The sequence below is a fragment of the Neodiprion lecontei genome, chromosome 5 (genome assembly GCF_021901455.1).
Source record: "Neodiprion lecontei isolate iyNeoLeco1 chromosome 5, iyNeoLeco1.1, whole genome shotgun sequence".
Lineage (NCBI taxonomy): Eukaryota > Metazoa > Arthropoda > Insecta > Hymenoptera > Diprionidae > Neodiprion > Neodiprion lecontei.
The window spans coordinates 3,938,728-3,964,129 of record NC_060264.1 but is presented as its reverse complement, the minus strand read 5'-3'; the positions used below and the strand labels follow the sequence as shown (position 1 = coordinate 3,964,129).

Genomic DNA, 25,402 nt, shown 5'->3' with positions numbered 1-25,402 from the left:
TATGCATGATAAGCAATGAACTATAATAATAGATAATAATCTAGGTCTATAATACAAAGCAGTTAAGTGAACAGATCCCAAAGGACCGACCTTTTTTAGTGTTTAATGTGCCTCCGTTATCGTTGACATACGAAATCCAGTCGGTGCTAAGTTAAAACTTTATGTGTTATATTTACGGTATAAAAGTTTTGAATAATAGCGACGAAATTCAAATTCCGTTAGAGATTACTTGGACAAAGAATAATTACATCTGACTGCAATCTATGTTTTGACCGTGACGCGTTTCGTATATTATCGCCACGAACCCCCTCCCCCCAACCAATAGAATTAGTAAAAAGTTTATTAATGAACTATTACGAAAGGTAAATAAATAAAGCTTGTCAATGATTGTATTTAAACATTGGTATTTATTTATAATCTTTCTATTGTACATGTATACTATTATTATTATTATTATCATTAATATTATTATCATTAATATTATTATCATTAATATTATTATCATTAATATTATTATATATTATATCAATTATTACTTGCATATTTATTAAACAAGGTTTATTATTTACATTTTTTCAATACGACGTAAGCTACATTCTCTTACTGACTACTGGTAATATCAGCAATTTTGCGTCCTTGTCATGTCCTTAGTTTGTTGATTAGTTCAGTATCTATCTCGATAGATTTTCAAAACTCATGGATAAATGATGATGGTTAGACATCTTATTTCAAATTTGTTCACGTTAGTAAAACTTATCCTTATATAAATTTTTATTTCTTCAAATCTTATTCAATTATACCATTAATTTCCTACAGATAATTAGCCTTGCTTTGAAAAGAGATAATATTTCGATCCTCTGGCTCAATGTTACACTATTTCCTATCAGGTAATACCGATCAAGTTAGAAAACCAGTTTAACCAGTGTATCTTATATTCGCCAATTCAGGAAATATGTAGCAAAGTGGTTGTGAGTTAAACACAAGTTATGCAATAACACCATGGGCCTTAAATATCGCAAGGAATTTTCTGCTCCTACTGACTTTGAAATCCTAAATTGTAACTGCAGGTTTTTCAAACAATCCAATATTCGATTGTAATACCATTTTTTAATACTAAGTTTATTTCTCCTTCTCTTCGTTAGACTGATTTGTACATTTTTTGAAGTGTTTGGCACAAAATGGGTACAGCGTTGGATGATCACACGTTCTACATGCCGCTGCCAGATGAGAACAGCATCTCAAACCTTGACGACAACACGGAGCCCACATTTGAGGACCAGCAAGTGCGCAATTGTTGCAATAACAGTCTCCTGGGAACAAGACAAATAGGATGAACTCTACAATCCGAAAAAACCAACATCGCGTTTAGACAGTGCAGTGAATCACTTTTATTATCTACTGGTTTAATGTCACACAAACAATTTATCTTCTTACAATTAGTAAGCGCTGTTGAGAATCTATATCTAAATATTGACGAAGACTTGCATACTTTCTAACAGTCATAGCTTAAACGCTGCAGCAGTTTGTATCCAACCCGTTTGTAGAAATCTAGTGTTAGCAATTGGCACATTTGGTTGATGTTTTTTTTTATTTTATTTTTTTTTGTTCACAAAGTAGGGTGAATTTGAGTTTCTGTTTACCACGGCATTCTAAAACTCGTCATATGATACATTAATATGCTGAATTTCACTTCGTCGACATTTTCTCTAAGAATTACATACATTTTCAATATTTTTTTTAATGCCCCCTACATTCTGGGTTACACCTAATATGTTATGGGCGTGAGTTCTGAACTACAAGAGAATGAATTTTTATAATTAGAAATAAATGTTTTCTCAGTTATTAGAAGAAATTACTGAAAACGAAACTGCCTTAATATTTTTACATTTAATGATGCAGAACAAAAAAGAAAACTGAAAAAAAAAGTGGTACACTCTACAGCATTAATTAAGCTGCGTCGAGTGCGTAAGACATTTTCTTCCGTATCGCATATCTTCATTTTTGCTATGTGACGTACGTATGTATGTAATTCCATACTCTATTTTTGTCACTCTCGTGATCAATGATATACACTTGTATGTACATAACATACACGGGAGTGGCTATTGTCAAGGTCATCGTAATACTGTATTGTCAACCCGGCAACTTATAGAATGCAACAATTCATACAACAGGTAACAAAATTGCCGACTGCCTGCATGGGGACTGAATTCAAGAACCGTGAAGATTTAATCATAGCTATTCAATAATTTACGTAATTTAGCATTTTTTCTTTCTTTTCTCTTTTATCCGTTCTCTGTGCATTCCGTACATACATGCAGTTTTCCCCGACACCTACGACTCTTTTGTCCAAATCGAACAAATAACGCCTAATTTTAACGTACGATATATTCGAGTTAAAATTAATTTTGCTCGAAGAAAATTCATGTAATTCAAACTCGAGCCACAGATTTTTAAACTATTCAATTATCGTCTTACCGTGGGGACAATCTACGGATTTTCGAGCCTCGGCTCTTCGACACTCCAAACCATCATCACCTTTTGGACAAGACGTTGAGCTCTCCTCGATCGAATTCTCCCCCAGAAGCGTGTCGATCTGTAAGCAGATTCATTTGAAATGATGGCGTAGGCGAAAGTATTAATTTCGATCACATTTACAGATCTATAACAACACAAATTTTCATTCCTCAAATTGGCTTTAAATATTTTTTATGACAAACGTTTGCAGAGTTATGAGAAATGTATCGTTTTTAATTGCAGACATTTCGAAATTCTTCTTTACCTGTTTAAATGCTCCTGGTTTCGAGAACATTTTAACTAATTTTGCAAGTGCGATATTACCCGCGTTTTCTTCAGAGTTTTTTTCCACTAGCGAATTTGAAACTGGTAGAGCAATCACGAGCAGACACGATACGGCAATAATATAAATACGAAGAACCATTTTTGAGCACTTGAAAAATCCCGGTCTCGTTCGATTTGTTCGCGCGTCAATTCGCTACCGAATTCAATCTCAACTGTCGACTGCGCGGGGCGATCTCTGGCAATTTAAAAGTCCGCAAACTCTAGTTTTGTCACGATCTCCGTCGAGTGTGAGTCGTATAGGTATGTATATGTATAATTCCCATCGGGAGCACAGGACATTTCACTTTATGCGCGGTGGGGGAAGAAATTATACTGTTTGCTTAGGTATACGTGCTACAGTTAGCAAATTCCTTCGTTTAATATGTTACACACGCGGTGTTCCACCTGTTGAAGTCCAGTCTAATTCCAGAAAAAGGAAACGCCAATTTATAAGGCTGAAAAATTTCAATTTCTACAGAACTCAAACAATTCAAAACTATCTTTCCGACTTTTCGCATATCTCGAAAGATCTAAATCGATCAATTCTATTCCGTTTACTGGGTAGTGTGTTTGGTCCGAAGACCTTATATCCACAGAATTAGTCATCGGATATATCCGTTTGTACCAAATACGTCATGCAATATCTATCTCTACTCTCTAGGGTAACGTATCATTTTTTTTTCTTGTGTCGGTATGATCAATACAACCTTCAGTTGTTATGCATTATTCATTGATATAGATCCTTAAACTTGTAGAATGACGTAATATCAAGATTTGAGTTCATGCCCGTTAAAATATTCTAGCAGCGTAGATTTAGCAATTGCTCACACTCCTATAATTTATTATCGGTGTCGACAATAATTTAACAAAAAGTCCATTCAAACTGTCCACCTATATTTAGCATTCTAATTTTGAACTAGAAAATTTATTTTCAGTACATGGCTTATTCACAGTGCTTTTAGAATAAACAGTTGTAATCTGTAATTTAATGATGCAAACGCTATTACGCGTATCTGTGACATTTTTTTTTCTTGTTGGTTTCTTCCACTCATCTTAAGTCTACAATAAATGACTTTCGTGTGTATATTATATACAGATATTATTCAACTTTTTATCCGATGCTAATTGTCAGTATATTAGTACGTGTTACATTACGTTTCGTGAATTCAAAAGTAACCAAATCTTTGATGAATAAATTTTGACAATTTTCATCACTCCAATGTTCCTACATCTGATGATGGAATAAAAAAAGCCAAGTGAACCGCTTAGATTATTGTTCTTTGGGTGCGTTCCGAAATTAACTCCCAGTGCTGTCAACTATCTTTTATCTCTTTTGCGTTGCCGAGTTTGTGAATAGCTCTGTCTCTACCTAGGAAGTTTTTAGGACTCACAGCCACTTTCGAAACGCACGCTTAATCGATGCAATATGTATTCAAAAAAACGCCGTTCACGCACCTGTAAGCCAAAATTCATATCGTCCCACGATGCGTAAAATAGTGCGATTACACGGCGCTTTTATTCCGGTTTTACTATGGCCGACATAGTAGTACCGGATTTAAAAATGCGTGTAAATCCATTATATCTGGTGTAATGCGCCATTTACACGTATTTTCAAATTCGGTATCACTACGTCGGTCATAGTAAAACCGGAATAACAGCCTCCGTGTATACGTACTCATTGGCGCAGCGTAGTAACATAATTCACTGGAGCCAATGAAAACAAGGTCTGATTTTCGGGCTAGGGGAAGTCGCACAATGAAAACACCCCTAAATTTAGTCTGCATGGCGTCGCATAATAACATGTTTTGATTACTTTACACGCGGAATTATCGATTATTTCTTGCGCCACAATACGCGTGTGTCTCATATTTTCGTTACAACAGGCAAAAGTACACATTAACACTTGGTGTAGATATTTCTAAGCTTATCTGAATTGTTGTGTATAAACTTCTTTTTTTTATCCAATTCTTACGCCGAAAGATATGTGAACGAATTTCTTTGTGAGCATGTGTGCGTGTGTATGTATATCGCTGCGTAAAGTATCATTGACGATTTACTTAATTTCGTAATATCAATGAACTTGTGACGCTTGTGACCACTTGTAACCGGGCTAGCGACGGGGAGACATTTGCATTACTTCGTTGTTCTACGAAGTCGAAGTACCAACGGAACACATACCGTTTATTAGATTAATATTTCCATTAATATGAGTTTTGACTGGACAAGCATTGGCGATCAAGTGTCATTGCTTCACCTGGAAATGAATTATCCATTGTACGAAGAATACACCATTGAACAGTTGAAAATAGACCTTGAAATTGTAAGTAAAGTAGACTTTTGATCGTTGCGCTCAATGCGCGTCGCTGTTGTTGATAAATTAAGAGAAGTGTACCTTCTAATTTTCAGGGCCCGGGGAGGAATCGGGTTTACGATGTAGAATGTGACTACAATAGTTACGAATGGTGAATTATTTCGTCTAGTTTCTCTTCATTTTTGTTATTGTCCTTATATTCGTCTTATCTCTCAGATGTATTTGATTGGTTACAGATAGCTAAATGACTTTGTCTTGTTTAACAGGGTCACACGGTTCAAGTATTTACTAGAGAAGCGGCGACGGGTTTTGACCAAGATGTTTGCGATGGGAAATAATCCAAATGGCGTAGACACGCTCATTGAATATTGCGATTACTATAAAAATCAAGCTGAGGATGATTCCCTCTCTAGTAAGAGCGCAGAATCCATTTAAAAAAAATTTATCCGATCGACTTTTATCAACGATTAAAGGTATTAATAATTTTTTAATCTCTAACAGAGACAAAATTCAACGTACCATTTATACTTGGTTTGGCATTCAGATTGTTGTGTAAAAATGACGATGCGACTGCAAAAATGGTCAACTATGTTTGGGCCATACACTGCGTCGATATCAGGTATCACTTTTCAAGCTATTTCACTTTTTCAATAAGCATGTCATATATTTCTTATTTTTTTTTTTGTAAAGTTTTCTAATCTGTAATTTACCATCTCTTCTAGGTGTTCCACTGTTGAGTTTCATAGACAATACAATTCTTTCCCTCCAAATGGTGAGCATCGGCTGTTTTCGATATTTCTTTTTCTTGTATTTCTAATGTAATTATTGATACTCAATGATTTTCCGTCAAAGTGTTGTAAGTAATAGTTGATTTTTAAAATCTCATGTAATGCAATGTGTCAATTTCAGGTGCAGCTATGGTTGTTATGGCAGATGCCGATTTGAGTGCCGCAATTCTTGCCTACATCAGATCACGCAATTCTGCCTTTGAAATATCCAGAGTTCTTGTTCAAGAACCAATTGCAGAAGAATTATTGAACACAGCTCAGAACTATAGGTGTAAAATTGAAGTGCTGTCCGATTCATTCGTATTTCGCAATGCTGCAGAAGCTTTGGAAAATTTGCACGGCACAAAACAATATGAAGTAATTTCTATATGGTCTGAGAATATCATCGCGGCTAAAAAATTTGCTGCAGATTCAGGGGTACAATTAGAATTTACAATGACACTTCAGTCAATGATTTTATCTTTGCACGCTTTACATCATGCGATCACATATGTTCCAGATTTGCACAATTTGGATAAACGCACATGGAGACCTTCATCCCGGTATTGAATCCCTTACATATTACGTAAGACCCTTCGTCGATTGTTTTGAACATTATAACTTCAAAATTGAAAATGAATCGCCTGTTGATGATACTAAACCTGCAAAGACTTTCGACCTCTTTTATGGCGGTAAATGGCAAACTCCTACTGAAGGGAAATATTGGACCAACCATGACAAAATCTCTTATGCTGAAGCTACAAGGTAACAGAATTGCATTTTATTAGGAAATTTATATGTTTTATCGTGCGAAAATTTATATTTTCAGAAAAGATCTTCAGAAATGTGTAAACGTTGCATATCAAGCATTTAAAATCTGGCGTTCAACCAAAATAAGCAAGAGAGCACAAACTCTCAAATGTTTTGCAAAGAGACTTGAAGCAAATGGGTGAGTTCCTGATGTTTACCAACTCTGAAAATAAGTAATTATATCGAGCGCTAATTAACAGTATAAATTTTTTTCCAGGGAATCGAAATGTGCTGATCTGATTATAAAATTGGTTGATCTACCCATGGTACATGGAACTTCATTTTCGGTAGTAAAAGACGGTGAGGCCGAAATATCAAACACACGAGAACCAATTGGAGTTGTTCTTGTTGGCTCAAACGATCAGAATGAACTGTTTGAAAAATTGGTAGTAGCATCTGTGACAGGCAATGCTGTTATAGTTCTGTTAAATAGTAAGAGCAGTGTTTCATTCGCACCGTATTGCGATATGCTAGCAACTTGCGGCTTTCCCGCTGGTGTAATTAACTGTTTATTCACCAATGGTACGACAATGCTAAATTTGAACACCGAATCCATTAAAAAAGTACTTGGAAATCTTAGAGTCGATCTGAAACTCCTGACGTGTTGTGAGATCGACATTCCGAAAACATTTGGTACGAGATATAACATGTACAAAAAAATGTTCAGCTCCGTAACAAGGGCTAAATCTGTGTGGCTGCAATGTGGGTAAAAACCACTAAAACTTCCATCGTATTATGCTTTTTACAATGAATCCAACAATCCATACGAATCTAACATTTGTACTGTTAATAAAATAAAACGGGACTCATGTGAGGCAGATTTTATTTCTTATCAATTACACACTACGTCAGATGTATTCTAAAGATTTCAAGTTTTGGCGGCTCTTTAGAGCTGTGGAAATATAAAATGTTCCTATACCAATGCCGTAGTTGGGAGATGGGTGAACTGAAACAGTAATTTAGGCAGTGGCGTCTCCACCAGGGAACGATGCGTTTAACGCGAAACATAAATATTACGCAATACGGTGAATTTGACGCTCGTTAAATGATTTGAAAATAATAAATGTGACCGATAATCGCGTGAACGGTGTCGGGGGATTGATTAGCGTTATTTCGGTAGTGAAAGTGTCGAACGGTGTAAAAACTGGTCGTTTTACAGCCTGGCCGCTCTCGGAGAAATGTCAAAATGGCGTCTTCGCAGGACGCTTGGTACCTTTCGCTGTTGGGTTTAGCCGAAAATTTTCGCACTTCGAGCCCGCCGAATATCAAATCGTGTATTCAGTGTTTGCAGGCCGTTTTTAACTTTAAGCCACCACCCCGGGTCGAAGCCAGAACGCATTTACAGCTGGGTAACATCCTACTCACGCACACCAAAAACATTGACCTGGCGCGATCCCACCTCGAACAAGCGGTCAGTTTTCTATTTTATCACATACACTGGACGTGGTTTGATCTGCTTTAACCATTCCCCGATTTTTCGCCGTTCGAAAAAGTTTTATCACTGATTTTTTCGCTGCTCAACAATCCTAACCTGTCTCCAGAATTTTCACGGCACACCCCCTAATTGAACCAGTTAAGGACTGGGGAATCAATCGCTGCAAAACAACTGGCAGCATTCCTAGTTTTAAACTATCTTGCAGATGTTTAAATTGTGCTATGAAATCGAGTCACCACTCAGCCATACATCTTGACACTTATACATTATTCTTGTTTAATTTCAGTGGATGTTGAGTCAAAATATCAATGCCTTTGATGATGTCAAATTTGAAGCAGCTAGTGTTGTTGCCGAACTGTATGACCAGCAGCAACAATCAAGTCTTAGCAAACCGATCTTGAGAAAGGCCATAGAACTCTCACAGCACAATGTTTATTGGCATTGTCGGCTGATTTTTCAGCTTGCTGTAAGTATGACAAGAAATTTGAGTATATGATGTGTATTTTCAATAATATTCACCTCAACTTGATGTTTATCAATATTTTTGCAGCAAATTCATGCTTCCGAAAAAGACCTTGGGGTAGCCGGCAGTTTGCTCGGCGTTGGAGCAGATTATTCTTACATAAGTAACGCGAGCTACACTCGTGTTTTGTTTTTACTGAGTAAAGCGATGGTTTTATTGATAGACAAAAAATTTACGGAGGTACCAGCCGTCCTAAATCAAGCTGGGCCCCTTATCGAGACTTGGCAGGCTAGTCCACACCAAAAAGAATACTTGAAAGTGTATTTCTTGGTGCTTCAAGTTTGTCATTGTCTCATGTCTGGCCAGGTAAAAAGTGTTAAGCCTTGTCTCAAACAGTTACAACAAAGTATACAAACGATAATGTCACCAAGTTGGCCTTCGGACGAAGTAGTCACTGGTTCAAATATCGGAGACATGTTTGTATGGATGCCCAAAGAACACTTGTATGTTTTGGTTTACCTCGTGACTGTTATGCATTCCATGCAGGCCGGTTATATGGATAAAGCTCAAAAATATACTGACAAAGCTCTCACGCAGATTGAAAAACTCAAAAGTAAGTTGAACCTCATTAAAAATGATATAGACAAGTATAAAAGGTTGATCATACTTGCAAATTTTTAAAGAAATAGCTTTTTATTTTAGAATACAAATTCTTCCAAATATGTATTTTTAAGAATTGCTATCTTTGACAAAATTACACTTCGGTGATCTATTTGTGTAATTAATAAAATAAATTTCCCCTCTCATAGTTGTCGACAACAAGCCCATCCTATCTGTATTTCAACTAATGCTATTGGAGCACATTGTTATGTGTCGGCTTGTTATGGGAAACAAAAGTTTAGCCCTTGCAGAGATATCTCAGGCTTGCCAACTTTGCAGGCGGCAACCGCGCCTCTTACAGAGTCATAAACCGCAGTTACATGCTCTGTTAGGACTTTATGCTATGTCAATGAATTGTATGGAGGCGGCAGAGGCACAATTCACAGCTGCACTGAGAGTGAGTAAAAAAACTTAATATTAGTTTGATACTGCTGTTTTAATCATAATTTTGCTTGATTAATTACATTGGCTACCGTTTTGGATAAATTATTTTTTCATGTAATATTATTTGCCCATTTTTAAACAATGTTACAGACATCACAGGAAAGAGAACTATGGACATTTGCAAATTTAAATTTAGCAATAGTTTACCTCAGAACGAAAAGGGATGCTGAATTAGGTGCGCTACTTGAAAGGATAAACCCTGAATCTTTACCTTCACATTCCCACTCTTTACGAGCGGCGGCGTACTACGTTCAAGGACTTCAAGCTTTCTTTGGGGCGCGATATAACGAAGCCAAGTAAGAAATGCATTCTTAATTATCCGAGTTATTAGTCTCAGCAAAAGTGACAGGGACGATAAAATTATTGAAAAAAACGAACATGTCTTATTTCTGTAGAAGATATCTTCGAGAAACTCTGAAAATGGCCAACTCCGAAGATCTCAATCGGTTAACATCGTGCAGCTTAGTTCTATTGGGTCACATATTCCTGTCTCTTGGAAATAGTAGAGAATCCATGAATATGGTAACGCCTGCGATGCAACTGGCTTCCAAAATACCAGATGTACACGTCCAATTATGGGCTAGTGCAATCCTCAAAGGTAAATACAATGTTACATTTTTCTGTGTATTTGAGACGGCGTTATCTTTCACCCGTCTCTTTTCTCTGGTTCTATTGTTGACGAAATATTTATTCGATCTCGTTGCAGACCTCTACAGAATATGCGGTGATCCAAATCGTGAAAGTGAAGCGTATCAGACGCATTGCAATTTTTCTCAGATGCTATTAAAGGACCATTTTCAAAGCACCCAAATGGGCGAGCACACGCTAATTCAGTGGACTGAGGGACCTATCCCCCCTCTGCCAAGCAATCCACCTCCATCCACGTCTCAGGGTGTTCTCTAACCAATCCTAAAAAATTGCACGAAATAGCATGCTCGCGCATTTACTTAATAGTTTGATATCATCGTCGGCCACGATTGCTCCCTGGACTTCGACAGTGGCTGTAAAACCTGTTTTTGAGGTACGCATGAATGGCAGTACAATAATTGTGTGAAAATCGAAAATGCCAGACGGACCTAAAACTGGTACAAGAATTAAACGCATGGATGCGAAAATACACTCTGAGAAGAATCAAGATTATATTAGAGATTATTACGAAATAAAAAAACGTACAGAGGAAGTAAACTTGCATCAAATTAGCGTTTAGCAACGCTCTTTATACCATAAACAAATCTAGCCACGTTGATTCTAATGTGTTTATATTTTTTACTTTTTTCCTACATTATGATCCAAAATTTTAGAATCCCACTTGCAACAGTCTTTAAAAATATCTAATATTCAGTAGTGTCAAATTTATGAGGCTCACATCATACAATTGAGGTTTACTTGCATTCATTGCCATCAACTTAAATTCTCTTTTCATATCAAAGTGACTCCTGGTCTGATTAGTCTCTGAAATTATGTTATGCTTGTAATTCATTTTTCATTGATTGATTTGCATTAAGAAAAGGAAAAACAACCAATGTTCAGTTGATATGAAAAAATTACATTTTTCTCTGCAACTAACTTGATTATCTTGTTACGTGTGCCTGTGCAAAATTTTACCTCAGTTTCCGAACTACTCTTTGCAACCTTGACTATACAATCCCGAGAATGTTGCGGATTAAATTTCAATTGGATGGAAACTCTTTTCTTACTTTCTACGATATATTTACTTAACATTCTTCGGTTGAAAATCAAAACTAATTGAAGGAATAACATGCAGGTATTCGGAAGCAAACAGAAAATGCACTTATCAAAGGCAAGTTCTTATTTTATGGAACAAATTGCTTCACAGAAGTATAAAAAGCGGTGGATGTACAGCAAAGTGTGTGTAATTCGTACAAATTTAACTGAAGGTAATAATTAAAAGAGTAAAAAAGTAATAAGCAAAGGGCTAAAAGGCTAGGGACACTACATACCATGGTGTACAGTAGTGAGTAAAATGATGGTAAAAGAAAAAAAGTTGTAAGTGACAGAAATACAGGGTATGCCAAAAAAGCGGTTCAAGATATTTTTTCATACATACATATATGTATATATTTATTTAAATATATAAATCATATAAGTTGAAATGCTGAAAACAATAATAATTATCGCGTTTAGTTTTTCTTTTTTGGCACGACCTTGTATAATATTGCTGTTATTATTATCTGTAATAATGATGATAGGCGAAAAAAAAAAACTCGATGATAGGGATCGTAAATTTAATATAAATATTAAAGAAAAGAAGTTATTAAAGAATTAACATGACATATATAGAGCTGCAGGGGCCTTAGCGCTCGGTAACTTGAACCAACGAAAGACATTAGGTCAATATTTCAATCGTTTAAGTTACCCCAGCGTCTTGTACATAATTTAACGATTAAATTTACAAGATACAATGAAGTGAGGAGACGTAAACGTAATAATTTCAAAGAATTATTATTATTATTATTAATATCGAGTAGTATTTATATAAGCGTGGACTAAGCGCGTTGTGAGGAGAAGAGTGCTGTGTAGAATAAATTGAACAGAGGGCTAAATATGTACTATATATTATATATATATCAAAATCTTATCGTTACTGTCGCACCATACCAAGTTTTTACAATATTCAATCCAAGTTAGCTACTATTTAAGCTGAGTAAATTGCCAATACCGATGTTCTGTAAACAGAAATTTTTTACATTGCGTTGAACTTTGAATGAAATGTTACGAAAGTCGTTCAAAATTAGATTGAGTTTTATTTCTGGAAGACTAAATTAGGCTTCAACAAATTTATTTAATCACATGACCATAATAATTAATCTGTTCTGCATTAAGAATTTTTTCCAACGCTACTCTATCTCCGATTACGCCCCTAGATATGACCGTATGGAATATTAAACTTAAGATAACTACTTCTAAACATCCCGGGAGAGTGCTATTGTACATATACGTTATACATACTAGTATCTACACGAAAGAAAGAGTGAGCGAGAGAAACAGAAATCAATACAAAAATTTGGTAAATGTGAGAAATCCTATATCAAAGAGTTAGGTTTGTTTTATTAGGATGCGTTTGTATATAGATTAAAATAAAACAACAAAAAACAAAAACAAATAAAAAGTACAGAAAACATTCAGAAGTTTTCTGTAATCTCAAATGAAGCCCAGCGACACTTGGATTTAGATTACACATAGGGCGTAGTGTTATAAATATACTAGTGAGTGCATGAGACTGGGAGAGAGAGTCGGGGAAAAATTGTGAAAACCAGAACTCTTAAATTCTTGTACAGGCTGTTTTACCACAAATTGTATGTATTTTTTAAATATTAGAAAAAGGTAACACACTAACTACTCGAAATAGTTCGTTTTATTGTGAGGTATTGAGTCCTTTCCCATTACTTGTTTGAAAATTACGTTTCTGTCCGGAATAACGTGGTGGCTTTGATTCCTAGAAAATGTTTGCATTTTTTGTCTAGCTCTGATATAGAAACCAAAACACGTTAAAAGTATATAAAAATGATAGTTTTAAACACATAAACTATATCTTCATATACTTTGGATTCTGTATTGCAAGGCTCTATCAGATGTTGGCAAAAAAAAATAAAAAATCGCCTATAATCGTGTTGGCAGGGGGTGACATAATCAAAATTGACAAAGATAGCACAATCCGTTCTATTCTACGCAGTGTATTTTACTTTCATATTTTCGATTTGCGTAAATTACTTTTTTTCGCAGCTCACTTCTCGCGTATACAAATATATACTTTCATATTCAATAGAAACCTATTTATTTTTTCAATAAAAACCAATTGTTATTATTCGGTATTAACATATATTATGTATATATTATATATATGTGTGTGTGTGTAATATTTTTATTGTTATATACATTGTTCCGTAACATGACTGAGAATTCACCAATAACGCGTTTTGCGACAAAATTTCCATACAAAGAATCTAAACAGAATTAGTAAGTGTTGTTAGAAAACTATCTTGTTATTTTAATCTCATTTTCATCACTTTATTTCATAATAATTTATATACACTAGTGCATTATCTCCTTCATCAACTATCAATTATTTCCATTTCATTTTATTTCATTTACACAAATTACTTTCTGTACCAGACCTGGAGAGACTTCATACGTTTAACTTTTTTCTGTAATTGCAGAATGCCGTACAACAAAGCTTCTGCGGTTGGGGGACATCCTGTGGGTAAAAAGAAATGCAAAAATTTCACAATTAACGATAAATAACAAAACTGTCAACTGGACAATCATCTATTCTTCCATATTTCGTAAGTCTGATTAAACAAATATTGCAATATTACTTCAGTCTAACTTACCAGGTACGTATATGTCAACAGGAATTAATCTGTCGCAGCCTCTGACCACCGAGTAACTGTAGTGATAATATCCGCCACCGTTAGCACAGCTGCCCATAGAAATAACCCAGCGTGGTTCCATCATTTGATCGTAAACTTTTCTCAACGCTGGAGCCATTTTATTTGTTACAGTCCCAGCGACAATCATGACATCAACTTGCCTAGGCGAAGCTCTGAAGACCACACCAAATCTGTCCATATCGTATCGCGGGGCAGCTATGTGCATCATTTCAACGGCACAGCAAGCCAAGCCAAAAGTCATGGGCCACAGCGATCCTTTGCGACCCCAATTCAGCAGGTCGTCCAAACGGGCCACCGCATATTCTGCCCAGTTGCTAGTATCCTGGAATGGACTGTAAGGACGAGGAACTTTCTTAGTTTCCGTCTCCGCCAGTTTGCCGCCATCCTTTACTTGCGCTGCAGTTTCTACAGATCGAACCTGAGTCGCTGCTGGTGCTAACCCATTTTGGCGTGCAAAGGCTGCAAGGCCTTGTTGTACGCTGCCTGTGGGGATTTTTCAATAATGAAGAAACATAATCGCAAGATGAATTTAATTATAGTCTATGGCGCAGTTACGATGCGATGCATATATGTATATGTGAAACACAATTTTAAGGTTATGTTAGGTAACGTAAGGTGGGCAAAGACCAAAAGTTTTTACTAATCATAATCCAAATCTTACATACGCTAGATCGTTACGTAACGCAACAATGTGGCTTTTTCTTAATCTACCTGTGTCTACTATTGACAAAATTTTAACAACAAAATAATTGAAGTGTTGAGTGGATTGTAGAGGGAGGTCAGACGGTTATGATTAGTTGCGAATAGTTGCAAATAGTTGAAACTCGCGTCGAGAGAAACCTAAGTATATCAGAGAAATATGTACTCGTAGCAGACGACTTTAGTCAAAATATTTTTTGTTATCAACACTTACGATTTAACACAATTGAACGCAACATCGTTTGGCTCGATCGTGCACTGACGTCAGAGCGCTTCTGCTGTCTGCTAGAAACTCGGAGAAAATGTACATCCTTCATCTCACCTCCGCGCAGAGTGCAGCACCGTTGAAATTACTCATGTTGCGCGCAATTTTCTCAAATTCGGGCCAGGTATTCTAACATAAAACAAAGTGATTGTATTCAGTGGCGTGAAAATAATATCATTGTGCGGTAGAGCATGTTTACATTCTATCTTTAATAACATCGCGATCTCGACAAAGATCGGTCTGACGTTGCCGCGAGTGCTTACCGATCTTCGCTGTTCGGTTGTTTCAGTCCTGAACGCGACGTCGAAAAGTGCGGGTGTCGAGTGACGTTGTTCGTCCAAAATTCGCATTAAAATCGTGCTATTACACACTGTTATGCTGAGATGTCGGGATATCGTATACAAGACGGTCTGATGAGGTGGGTAACAATCATGCGTCGGTGTCGAGTCGATTATTGCGAGTGTAAATATTCGGCAATTCAATGTAGTGGCTAGCACTTGACAAAGCAGTCTTTGCGTCAAAAAATATTAAAATTTTCTCTATCACATCACATGTGACAAAACGCTAATTCCGGTTGTGTATTTTGAATAAAGTTCGCACAATGTTGGAGAAAATTCTTCGGAAATAACGGCGTGTGAAACGGACTTTTGGCGCGATCTGTGACATGACAGTGGTGTAAACAATTGAACAATCGCAGTGTCGCCGTCTCAACTAATAACTGCCAACCACAATCGAATATGAAACGTGCAAATTAATTTTTCGATTTGAGTAACGTTCAAGCGGTATTGCAGTGACGAACTTGAGAATGTGTGTGAAATATCTGCGAGAGCTGTGACGTTTGTGCAGGAACAATGATCAGCAGTTGGTGCCGAAGGATATGGCTAAATGGCATGAATTTCAACAGCAATTATAACATCAATATTAGCCTGCATCTTCGATTCAATCATTTACACGCAAAGGTAAGAATTTATTTATTTATGCAAGACCGATAAAAGAAGTAGAATGAAAAACAAAAAAGCAATCTCTGTAACTAGATCAATTTTCTCTACAGTCGACAACTTCATACGTCGACAATACAGTATCGTAGAATTCATCTGAATAGAGTGAAAATTCGCGCCAGTTTTGTTTATCCCACCTTAACTACGTGTTCGAAAAATTTCTCACTTCGGAAAAGTTCCGCCAGAGTGCGCGACAGTCGCCGCAGCTTACGGAAAAAATTTTCAATCCGCGAGGTAACTCCATCTGGTAATAATAATCCCGACTAATTTTGCCGTAGGAATGCGGGACGGGATTCCTCACGAATTCAAGAATATAGCATCAAACTTTCATCTTCGTCAGTGCGGAATAATTACTGATTGGCGACTTTGCGACGTGTTGGTAGAATCCCTCTTTTAAAATCTATCGTCAATTTTTTTCTTCGACGCGTCAGTTTACACGAATAAGAGAAATAGTAAACCATTTGAACATGAGGCTGATGTTAGTAACGCTAATGTAACGAAACATTGGTGAGAAAAATTACCATTTTGCAAATTCATAGTAATTTTGAAGTAGTTAAGTTTTCAAAATATGAAGTAAGTTTTGCCTTATTATGATTTACTGCACTTTAGACATTCCTCCAATTGTGAAACAATGATTTTTTGGAAAAGTAAATCGTTACAATAATGTTACTAACTTCCGCGTCATAATTCAACATCGAAGTATCGCTCGAAAACAAACGAATCTCGAAAATCTGGTAAAATCCGTTAATCATTATTAACGCTTCGTGTATTTACATACATTATGTATACAGTTGCATTAGAAAACCGTCCACTCCACCATGTAACGTGACTTTGACATCGTTGGTCAAGTGTCTAAGTGGAACGCGGAAGGCTATTGCATAGGTATAAACCGAAGACCGAGTTTAAGCGTAATAATATTTTATCGGTGGATAGTCGTTGCTTCCAACTCGTTTCGCCATGGTGCTAGAAATCTGCTCAGCAGCCGCAGCAGCAGCAGCAGCAGCAGTAGCGGCAGTAGTAGCGAGAAAATCGATACCACCCCCGTATTACTTTACCGCGGTGCGGATTCTTATCCGCAACAATTTTATACGTGCAGTAAAACGATGCAAGAAACAGAAGCGCGCGTATTTTTTTGATTTTTCCAGATTTTTATTTTTGGATAATACATACGGATTTCAAAATTCGATCCCAATACTGTTGAAGAGAAAAAATAAATTAAACCGACATGGCCGTCTTAGCAGCTCTAACAAGACACGTTGTACAGGGTGCATCATCGAGCTCCGAGCACCGCGTTCTCTATTACGCTAATAATTCTAAGTATAACGGAATCGATGTGACACGGAGATTCGAGATTTTTGCATTAGAAAGTACCTCTTCTATACAGGTGCATATTCGTTACACGGGTGACGTACACACTTTCGCAAAGTCTGGGCTTATGTTGGAGGATATATCGAAACGAACGCATCGCGTTAGCGAGGGATGGAAGACGGCGGGGTGGGGATGGAAGTTTCGAGGGATGGGAGTCGGAGTCGGCTGCAGACAGCAGTAGCGCGGTGGGGTGGTTGCCCTCGTCTGCGCTTTGTGCGAATTGCTCGCTCAATAACGCGTCCCCTCCTCCCCCACCCTCCTCCACCCCCGCGCCTTTCTCTCGCACGTTCTGCTGCTCCAGCTTTCGTACGAACGTATCGCCTATGTACGTGTACATACCTAGGCAAAGAGAGCCAACCTCGTGCCGCAGCAGCCGCACGAAGGGCCGTTGCCCCAAAAGGCGTACGGCCTCTCCCTCCGGGGAAGATATTCGTTGCCCTTAACCCTTTGAGTCGCACGTTATTGGGCTGAGTCAATTTTTGTAACGAGATAGTGTTCCGTGGTCCTTGGACCCGCTGATTACCAATCTGAAATCTGATTTTCAAAATTCAAGATGGTGGATACAACAGGGTGGACGAAAATTTCAAATTTCATTGCACATGTATGGTCTAAATACTAAATAAATTCAGGGGTTTTCGGGGTCGTTGATTGGATTCGCTGTAATGAATTTTCGAAATCTGATTTCGGACTCGTTATCAGCTACCCAAAAAATTCTGGAGAGAGTTTTTTTCCGAGGGGCTAGTCAACCCCGATTATACTCGCTTTTTACTTAAGGTAGTAACCTTTATTTAACTTATTTTACTTATCTATCCAAAGACTCGTCGATACTCGTTACCGCTATGATTTGAAAGGTTAACGGTACGCGCAGAGTATCCCATGCATATTGCTACTTCGGATTGACGGAACGAAACACCGATCAGTCCTTGAATTGAGATCAACTCGCTGTGTGACGCGTCGATCTTATCTTCCGATTCATACGGAATCTTGTACACGTTATACCTGTGTGCATGTGTTTCATAATATGTTGTGCACTTCATCTCTGAAACAACTGCAACGGAGGAGAAAAGTTTGTCTAAATCAGTTACAAGAGAAGAAAGAAAAATCGATATCTGAATTTGTCGCAATTATTGCAAAACATGATACTGACAAATCTTTGTTTAGTTTGTAAAAATGTTAGTACATAGGTCATTGTTACTTCGTTATATACGGATTAACGAATTTTAGACAATTGTAAAATTTCCTGATCTATCAGAATAAATATCATTACTTGTCAATTTTAGGAACGTTCTAAATGCAGTGAACCGTATAATTAATCAAACCGTATTAATTCGTATCTTAAAAAACTCAATTTATACTCCAAACTTACTACATCCGTAAAATTGTCAAATAGTTGAACACTTTTACCCCCAATGTTTCGTTACGCTTTCTCTTTTCTGTTCCTCTAACTGCTCTTTCTTTTCTCCATTTTTTCATACAATCTACAATTAGCACAATTATCGACGCGGCCTTTCGCATCGCGATTTGTAAAATTGCGCGTGCCGATGCAGCCGGCTAGTCGATGATCCCCCCCCCCCCCCCCTTTTCCTCCTGTTCCTCGAGTCTCAATGATGCACAGGATGGCGATATACCCGATCAATGAATGTATACCTGCAGGGTCCTCTCGGCTCTTTTGTTTTCCGGATTCCATCCACGGGAGTAAAACGCGTCCGTTCGAACGTCGCCCGCACCTCGACGCGGGTATCGATCCCCAGCCTCTCTTCCTTCCGTTGGACCATTTTCCGCACGGCCATCGAGCTTTCGACGATATTCACTTTCATCCGTCGCGCTTATAGCCGGTAGACAGGAAAAGCTGCTGTCCCGATATAACACTCCGAATAGATGTAATAAAAGCCGATGACGATCTTCCACGAAGTGAATAATTCCCGTTGTTGTTAACCATTTTACCTAAAGATCAGTAAATGTCATTTTCGGAAGATTATTTTCTCCGTCCGTATAATATGTATGTACATATATGATAAAATAAATTTCGTGTCACGTATGCAAATATCTTAAAATCAAAACTTTATACACATGTATATTGTATATTTCAAATTAAGGTACGATTCGAAACTTACCAGAGTTGGTGTTTGTCATGATAAAAATAAACCTTGAAAATTTCAAATTCTTATTACAATTATTTTATTATCATATATAAATATATATATATATAACGAAATAGTTGTGATAAAAATTTCAAGTTTCCAGGTTCCATGTGAGCAATGCATTTCTCGGTGGTGATCATGATGATTATAATGATGACGAAAAAATTAAACCAACCGGTTGTTCGACGCATTGCAGCGAGCGTCGCTATTTGCCGCTGTACAAGGTCGGCGCATTTCAATAATACGTTTAATGCGTATACGTGTAATGCACGTACATCTTCGACACCATCTGACAATGTGTATATAAATGTTTGCGCACACAATCGCCTTTCTCTTTCCTCGTCCTTCCCCCCTACCTGCCCCCCCCCTTCCCATTTTATTTTATTCAAAATTCAGCCAGTTTACTGTAATACATTTTTATTAGTTATTAGATCGATGAATAATCATCGACGATTCATTACTCGTAAATGTATTATTTATTATCCATTAATCGTGTGATAATATACTGCAATACAAATCGTTTAAACATACTAATTTCTGTGCGATTACGATCGCGATGTTTTCATAGTGTAAATTCTGTTCGTAATTTTTATTTTTTTTTACTCTTTTTCTTGCCCCTCGGCGAATATACAAGTTCAGATTTTACACATAGGCGTAAAACGATCGCGAAAAGGCGAATTGAATGAGCGAAGAATGTCTCGATTTAGGAATTTCCGTATGGGTAACATGTATAATTCATTATACATTATCCTATAAATCCGATATATATGTATATAATGTTGTAAGTATTTGTGAGCGTGGAGGCGACGATAGGTTACATATATATACACACACATACACACACATATATATATATATATATACATATGTATGTATATGCATGGATATATACATATAAAATGGCACGCGTATCTATTTATACATAAGATGGATAAAGCTGTAAAGGCAACCGACCCCGCGGTCTTGACTCTACACGCTGACCCGTACGAGATGATTGTACGATGGATACTTTTTATTGGAACTAATGTCGAATTTTATACCCAGACGTATACTGTATTGAAAAAATTTATCACAACATCGCAATATAATTGTATTACATGCATACTTCGCTGCAAAGCAACGGTTTTTTTTTTCTGAAACACCCTGTAACTCTGCGCAGCATAAACTGTATCTAATTTAGGTATATTATAGAATCTGCACGTAAGGAGGTACGGATATTCTTATCTACCGTATAATTAATTATTGGGGATGAAAAATTCGCGTCAGGGTTTTCGTATCAAAGATGCAGTCGTAACGGGTGTAAGGTATTATTTAATCTTTTCTTTTCTCCGTCGCAACGTAACACGTCCACGCAGCGACGTCGCGTTGAGTTTACCCGCATCCGTTATTACCTGTAAAATGTAATTTGTAATACAGATTCGCGTTTACTCTTTAAATTTGTACGTACAGTGTAGGTACGATCCGAATTACAGTAATGCGTGAATGTGCGGATATGTACCGACGGCGAATGAAAGAGAGAGAAAGAGCGAGGGACAGTAGAGACGCGAAATTAGCCGCGAGAGTAGGACTGTATCACAAAAGGGGCAAAAAGATAATCTCAAATACCACAGCGCTGCACGTGTGTCTCGTCTCAGTAAATTCGCGTATCATCGGTATTACGAGTATGCGTGAGTGTGAGTGTGCGTGTGCGAGCATATCGCAGCCAGGGACGACCGACGGTTTGCCGAGAGATCGAGTTGCCAGATAGGCAACATTGTAGCCGTTCGTCGCGGCGTCTCGACGATAGGGAATAGAAAGAGACGGCTTGATACCTTGATATAATGGCATACGTACAGTTAGGTTCAAATGCGCGAGGCTATATCCACCACCGTTCTCTCTCTCACTCTCTGCCGTGTAAACAGACGTCGTTGAGCGATCGAGAAGCAGGGATATATAAGTTGAGAAAGAAAGAAAGAAGGAGAAGGAGTCGAAATCGACCTTGACCCTGTCCATGCAGGCCTGCACGCCGAGTTGCAGCGGCGAGACATCGCGCGCAAATACGTATATATCATAAACGTATACATAGGTATACAACGTATGACACACATGTGTAAGATTATATCCGTTGGTCGAAACAAAATATTTATGTTCATGGTATAATCTGACTTTCCAGAGTCCAGCAACGTCGCCAGCAGCGCAAACGTGCCGCAGCCCCAGCTATTTCAAGCCGAAGCAGGTGAACGTCGACCCGCCTTCTCTTTCCTCTTGGATGCAGCAGCGGTCCCTCGATCCGGTGCCCATATGACTCGACTCGGCTCGACTCGGATCGAATCGACTCTGCGTCGCCCTGTAGACGAGAAAATGAGACGACCAGGTGGCCAAGGAGCAGTTGGACGCACCCCGAGAACGTCTGCGTATTTACGCACCGTCTATGACGTGGGTAGAAGTAGGCAGAGGAGATGCGTCGATGAATGTTGCGGGAATCGGGATCGGACGGAGAAATAATCGAAATTCCAAAGCATAACGCGGATGCACCGAGGACGCAAGTGCAATTTAGTTGCCCAGGTGCTGTTTACGCACGGAAAGGGAAACCTTGAATTGCTATTTTTTGATACCACTGTTTTGGTTTTTTGTTGTTTTCTTCTTTTTGCAATCGTTGGTGGACTGTATGTGGAATTTAGACCGGATTCTGCTGTAGTTTAATTTGACCGATGTCTTGAATTTATGATTTAACTTTGAAGAATATTGCTCGTAGACAGAAAAAAAAAATTGTTGGATATCAACAAAAGTTGTAGAGAAATTGAATTTCCGTCGAGTTTAGTTACGACCGTTTTTAATTTAAAAAAAAAATCGAAACTAACGAGATATTTGAGGAAAAACCACGACAAATTTCCCCATTAGTTTAACATGGCGAAAGATCGTTCCTATTGTATAAGCATCCCTATAGAAATTTATTCGATCCGGTATCGTTCGTTTGTATCTACATAGATACGTACATCTTATACCATAACGGAATGTCAAGCTGCCGCAGGCGAAAACCCGGAAAATCTGAAGATTCCGTTGTTTTCTGATGAGTTTTTTTCTTATTCTCGTTGCCCAGGTGTGAAGCATCGTTTGGAATCTAAATTGCAATGACTTGAGACAAAATTTCGTTACAAAAGAGACAAGTGGTTGGCTTTGCAGATGATTTAGATTTGTGATTTTATTAAACTTATACAATTTAGGTATCAGAGGTTGGTTGGAAGACGTTTCAAATCTGAAGATATTTGGCTCGCTGTTTTTTTTTTTTTTTTGGAATCAAAACGGGAACGAGCTTCCTTTCTAATTAAAATTTATGTGCCAATGATTAGCAACGTAAGTGACACACTGACAGTATATACTTCGGTATATATATATATATGCAAAAAAAAAAAAGACAAAAAAAATTAGAACAAACAAAATTTTTATCACTAAAACCTTATGACTAATAGTAATAATAGTAGCAAACAGTCAAAACGTTTCGAACTTATTTTTCATATCAAACATTGTATGTACACATTCAGCTTAATTAATTAATCGAATATGGAGCTACATTTACAACCTAAAAAATATATATAAATATATATATATAAGTAGACTGAAGTGACAAAAGAAACAAACGACACGTTGATCATAGACACGTAAAATATCTAAGAAAACTCGTTTAATTTTTGATTCCAAGAAAAAAAATTAGTGAGTCATTGGGAACCTATTGATGAACATTACTGTACATGTGGTATTGTGCGTATATATATCACAGCTCTGCACGTTTGACAAATCTATCAATATAGTTATTGCAATACGTTTTAGGTGATGAACTTTGCCCGAGGGGGTTGGTGACCAAAGGTCGTCGTCGTCGTCGTCGGCGGCGGCTGGTTTGCGGGGGTGACTGACTGTCTCCCACCCCCTCTTCATCCCCCACTCTGGAAGGACCGCTGAAAGCCGGCCGGTGCCTTGAGTGGCGGCATGAAGAAACAGGTGCGGCCGCCGGAGCCCCAACGATGCGACAGTGGCGCTGCGGGGCGGAAGCTCGCTTCAGTTTCGGTCAAGATGGGCGAAACTCGCCGGGCAGTAGCTTAGACTCTACCTACAAGACAACACCACACCTAAATGTTTCCTAACAAGAAGTATAATAATTGTATAACAAGTGAATAGTTTTTGAAAAAAACAAAAAATAACGAAATTAAAGAAACACACACACGCAAACACAAATTAATATATATACATATATATATATATATGTGGGTGTGTGTATATATATGTATATATGTGTGAAAAATATATGTAATACGTTGAACGAAAACTGAAAAAGAAAGAGGAAATTAGGCAACAAAAGGATTAAATAAAGTACATTGATAATAAGAATTGAATTTAACGACGAAAGAAAAAACAAGCAAACGCGGTCGATAAAACAAACGAGATATTGTAATGTAAAATTGATTTTTTTTTTTTTTTTCTTCTTTCAAAGTGTTATAATATAGCTGCCTGTAACGCTTGGCTTGTGAAAAAACGGGAGAAAAAAAAAGAAGAAATAATTAATATTGAAAGAGAAAATAAAATAACACCTGGAACGTTGTATCGCGTACAACAATATTAAATATCAATCGTTTAATATCTATTTTTCTAAATAATAAAAAAACGCGAAAAGAAACACAAAAATTGTTGTGTCTGTGCGATACATCCGACGCTAGTGATTATTTGCGTGATTGTGCGTGTGTGGGGTAATTTGAAAAAAGAATAGACAAGAGAAAAAAAAAAAAAAAATTATCTCAAAACTATGTTCACTGCAATAAGCAATACCCATACGTTTATGCATGCATGATACGTCTACTTGCCACAGTGCAGTTTATACCCATGCATGGATACACGTATGACTGTGTAGTAGGAAGGGTTTTCGTTTTTGGTTTCGTGTTTCTTCCTTCTTCACTACTTTCAATCTGTTTTCCAACTCGTAATATCGAACCGTATGGTTTTCTATACATGTATCTAAAGAACTCGCCGAGGTAGTCGTGCAGCGGGGTTAAACATGCCATGTACTCGGTTCGTCAAAACGGTAGAAACGGACCGTCGCCGACTCTAAGCAAGCGTTTTAAATTCGTCAGTGTGTCTTCGATGATCGGTCGTCCCATCTGATCCGCGTTCATACTCTTTCAATTAAATTCGTTCTCTCTTTCTCTCCCTTTCTATTCGCGTTTCCGCGTCGTATGTATTTGTAACGTGCACAGCCGACACACCCTTTGACACTCGACATCCGTCTCGCATCGGCTATCTCCCCCCCTCTCCGCCCTCCGTGCCCTCCCTCTGTCTCTTTCTCTCGTTCGCTTTCCAGAGCTACTCGCGTTCTTCATCACTTCTCCTCTCCTCTCCTCTCCACTCCTGTCCGTCGCACTCCGCTCGCAGATCTCTGCATATATATATATACACACATACACATATGCATATGGCTCGCCGCTGAGAAAAGTACCGGCGAGATTTTTATCCACCGCCTCTCTTTCTTTCCTTACTTACTTACTTACTTACTTCTCCCTCGCGCGTTATTTCTTCTGTTCTTTTCACGTTCCTTATCTTTATCAATCGAAATGAGAGACCCACGTCGGCCGGCCGAAAGTGCTTCGTTGGTTGAATAAAAACACGTTATATCCGTACAATAGATAAAAATTGAACATTTTTTCAGATTCCTTCATCGGTGTAACGCTTACAGGAGGATCAGAATCGTAGAGCACCGAGAGTAACTCTAACAAGACTCTATTACATATCCTCCTTTTGTATCTTCGGTAAACTTGACTCTCGA

The 25,402-nt window shown here is 37.7% G+C and overlaps 5 protein-coding genes across 22 annotated transcripts in view; 3 read left to right on the top strand and 2 right to left on the bottom strand.

Moving 5' to 3' along the window:
* Window positions 1-881: 881 nt before the first annotated feature.
* On the bottom strand, window positions 882-3,444 carry LOC107227488. The gene is made up of 3 exons (XM_015668652.2): window positions 2,783-3,444; window positions 2,479-2,596; window positions 882-1,310 (listed from the first exon to the last, which is right to left on the bottom strand). The coding sequence occupies exons 1-3, from the start codon at window positions 2,939-2,941 to the stop codon at window positions 1,120-1,122; spliced, it is 468 nt and encodes a 155-aa protein (XP_015524138.1). The 5' UTR covers window positions 2,942-3,444; the 3' UTR covers window positions 882-1,119.
* Window positions 3,445-4,575: 1,131 nt separating this feature from the next.
* Window positions 4,576-7,549, top strand: LOC107227502 (aldehyde dehydrogenase family 16 member A1). Of its 2 annotated transcripts, XM_015668673.2 has the most exons (9): window positions 4,576-5,161; window positions 5,248-5,303; window positions 5,419-5,564; window positions 5,654-5,771; window positions 5,875-5,924; window positions 6,062-6,357; window positions 6,440-6,684; window positions 6,749-6,868; window positions 6,947-7,549. In XM_015668673.2, the coding sequence occupies exons 1-9, from the start codon at window positions 5,048-5,050 to the stop codon at window positions 7,437-7,439; spliced, it is 1,638 nt and encodes a 545-aa protein (XP_015524159.2). In that variant the 5' UTR covers window positions 4,576-5,047; the 3' UTR covers window positions 7,440-7,549. The 2 variants fall into 2 exon arrangements, with proteins under 2 accessions (XP_015524159.2, XP_015524160.2); XM_015668674.2 differs by lacking the exon at window positions 5,248-5,303 and having other exon boundaries at window positions 4,579-5,161.
* Window positions 7,550-7,711: 162 nt separating this feature from the next.
* LOC107227507 (MAU2 chromatid cohesion factor homolog) lies at window positions 7,712-13,098 on the top strand. The gene is made up of 7 exons (XM_015668679.2): window positions 7,712-8,140; window positions 8,451-8,630; window positions 8,715-9,240; window positions 9,437-9,684; window positions 9,822-10,027; window positions 10,127-10,329; window positions 10,438-13,098. Exons 1-7 carry the CDS (start codon window positions 7,916-7,918, stop codon window positions 10,632-10,634), a joined length of 1,785 nt encoding a protein of 594 aa, XP_015524165.1. The 5' UTR covers window positions 7,712-7,915; the 3' UTR covers window positions 10,635-13,098.
* Window positions 12,594-15,209, bottom strand: LOC107227468 (NADH-quinone oxidoreductase subunit B 2). The gene is made up of 3 exons (XM_015668616.2): window positions 15,057-15,209; window positions 14,084-14,626; window positions 12,594-13,947 (listed from the first exon to the last, which is right to left on the bottom strand). Exons 1-3 carry the CDS (start codon window positions 15,157-15,159, stop codon window positions 13,850-13,852), a joined length of 744 nt encoding a protein of 247 aa, XP_015524102.2. The 5' UTR covers window positions 15,160-15,209; the 3' UTR covers window positions 12,594-13,849.
* Window positions 15,210-23,649: 8,440 nt separating this feature from the next.
* LOC107227484 (protein alan shepard) overlaps window positions 23,650-25,402 on the top strand; it is a 42,824-nt gene continuing 41,071 nt past the window's right edge. For 12 of the 17 annotated variants that reach the window (XM_046740950.1, XM_046740949.1, XM_015668639.2 and 9 more), the window contains exon 1: window positions 24,080-24,332. The gene's annotated coding sequence lies outside the window, so the exon portion shown is untranslated. Of the gene's footprint in view, window positions 23,759-23,870; window positions 23,959-24,079; window positions 24,333-25,402 lie in introns of those variants that run through there. The other 5 variants (XM_046740943.1, XM_046740941.1, XM_046740944.1 and 2 more) reach the window with 5 other exon arrangements.

Excerpts from the sequence above, each read along its gene's own strand:
- LOC107227488 (XM_015668652.2), bottom strand. The coding sequence starts at position 2,941 with ATGGTTCTTCGTATTTATATTATTGCCGTATCGTGTCTGCTCGTGATT. Across the intron at positions 2,597-2,782 it reads AACCAGGAGCATTTAAACAG|ATCGACACGCTTCTGGGGGA; the intron begins GTAAAGAAGAAT and ends ATCTGCTTACAG. Across the intron at positions 1,311-2,478 it reads ATCCGTAGATTGTCCCCACG|GAGACTGTTATTGCAACAAT; the intron begins GTAAGACGATAA and ends TCTTGTTCCCAG.
- LOC107227502 (XM_015668673.2), top strand. The coding sequence starts at position 5,048 with ATGAGTTTTGACTGGACAAGCATTGGCGATCAAGTGTCATTGCTTCAC. Across the intron at positions 5,162-5,247 it reads TGAAAATAGACCTTGAAATT|GGCCCGGGGAGGAATCGGGT; the intron begins GTAAGTAAAGTA and ends TCTAATTTTCAG. Across the intron at positions 5,565-5,653 it reads TGAGGATGATTCCCTCTCTA|AGACAAAATTCAACGTACCA; the intron begins GTAAGAGCGCAG and ends AATCTCTAACAG.
- LOC107227507 (XM_015668679.2), top strand. The coding sequence starts at position 7,916 with ATGGCGTCTTCGCAGGACGCTTGGTACCTTTCGCTGTTGGGTTTAGCC. Across the intron at positions 8,141-8,450 it reads GATCCCACCTCGAACAAGCG|TGGATGTTGAGTCAAAATAT; the intron begins GTCAGTTTTCTA and ends GTTTAATTTCAG. Across the intron at positions 9,241-9,436 it reads GCAGATTGAAAAACTCAAAA|TTGTCGACAACAAGCCCATC; the intron begins GTAAGTTGAACC and ends CCCCTCTCATAG.
- LOC107227468 (XM_015668616.2), bottom strand. The coding sequence starts at position 15,159 with ATGAAGGATGTACATTTTCTCCGAGTTTCTAGCAGACAGCAGAAGCGC. Across the intron at positions 14,627-15,056 it reads GCGTTCAATTGTGTTAAATC|GCAGCGTACAACAAGGCCTT; the intron begins GTAAGTGTTGAT and ends AAATCCCCACAG. Across the intron at positions 13,948-14,083 it reads TGTTGACATATACGTACCTG|GATGTCCCCCAACCGCAGAA; the intron begins GTAAGTTAGACT and ends TTTTACCCACAG.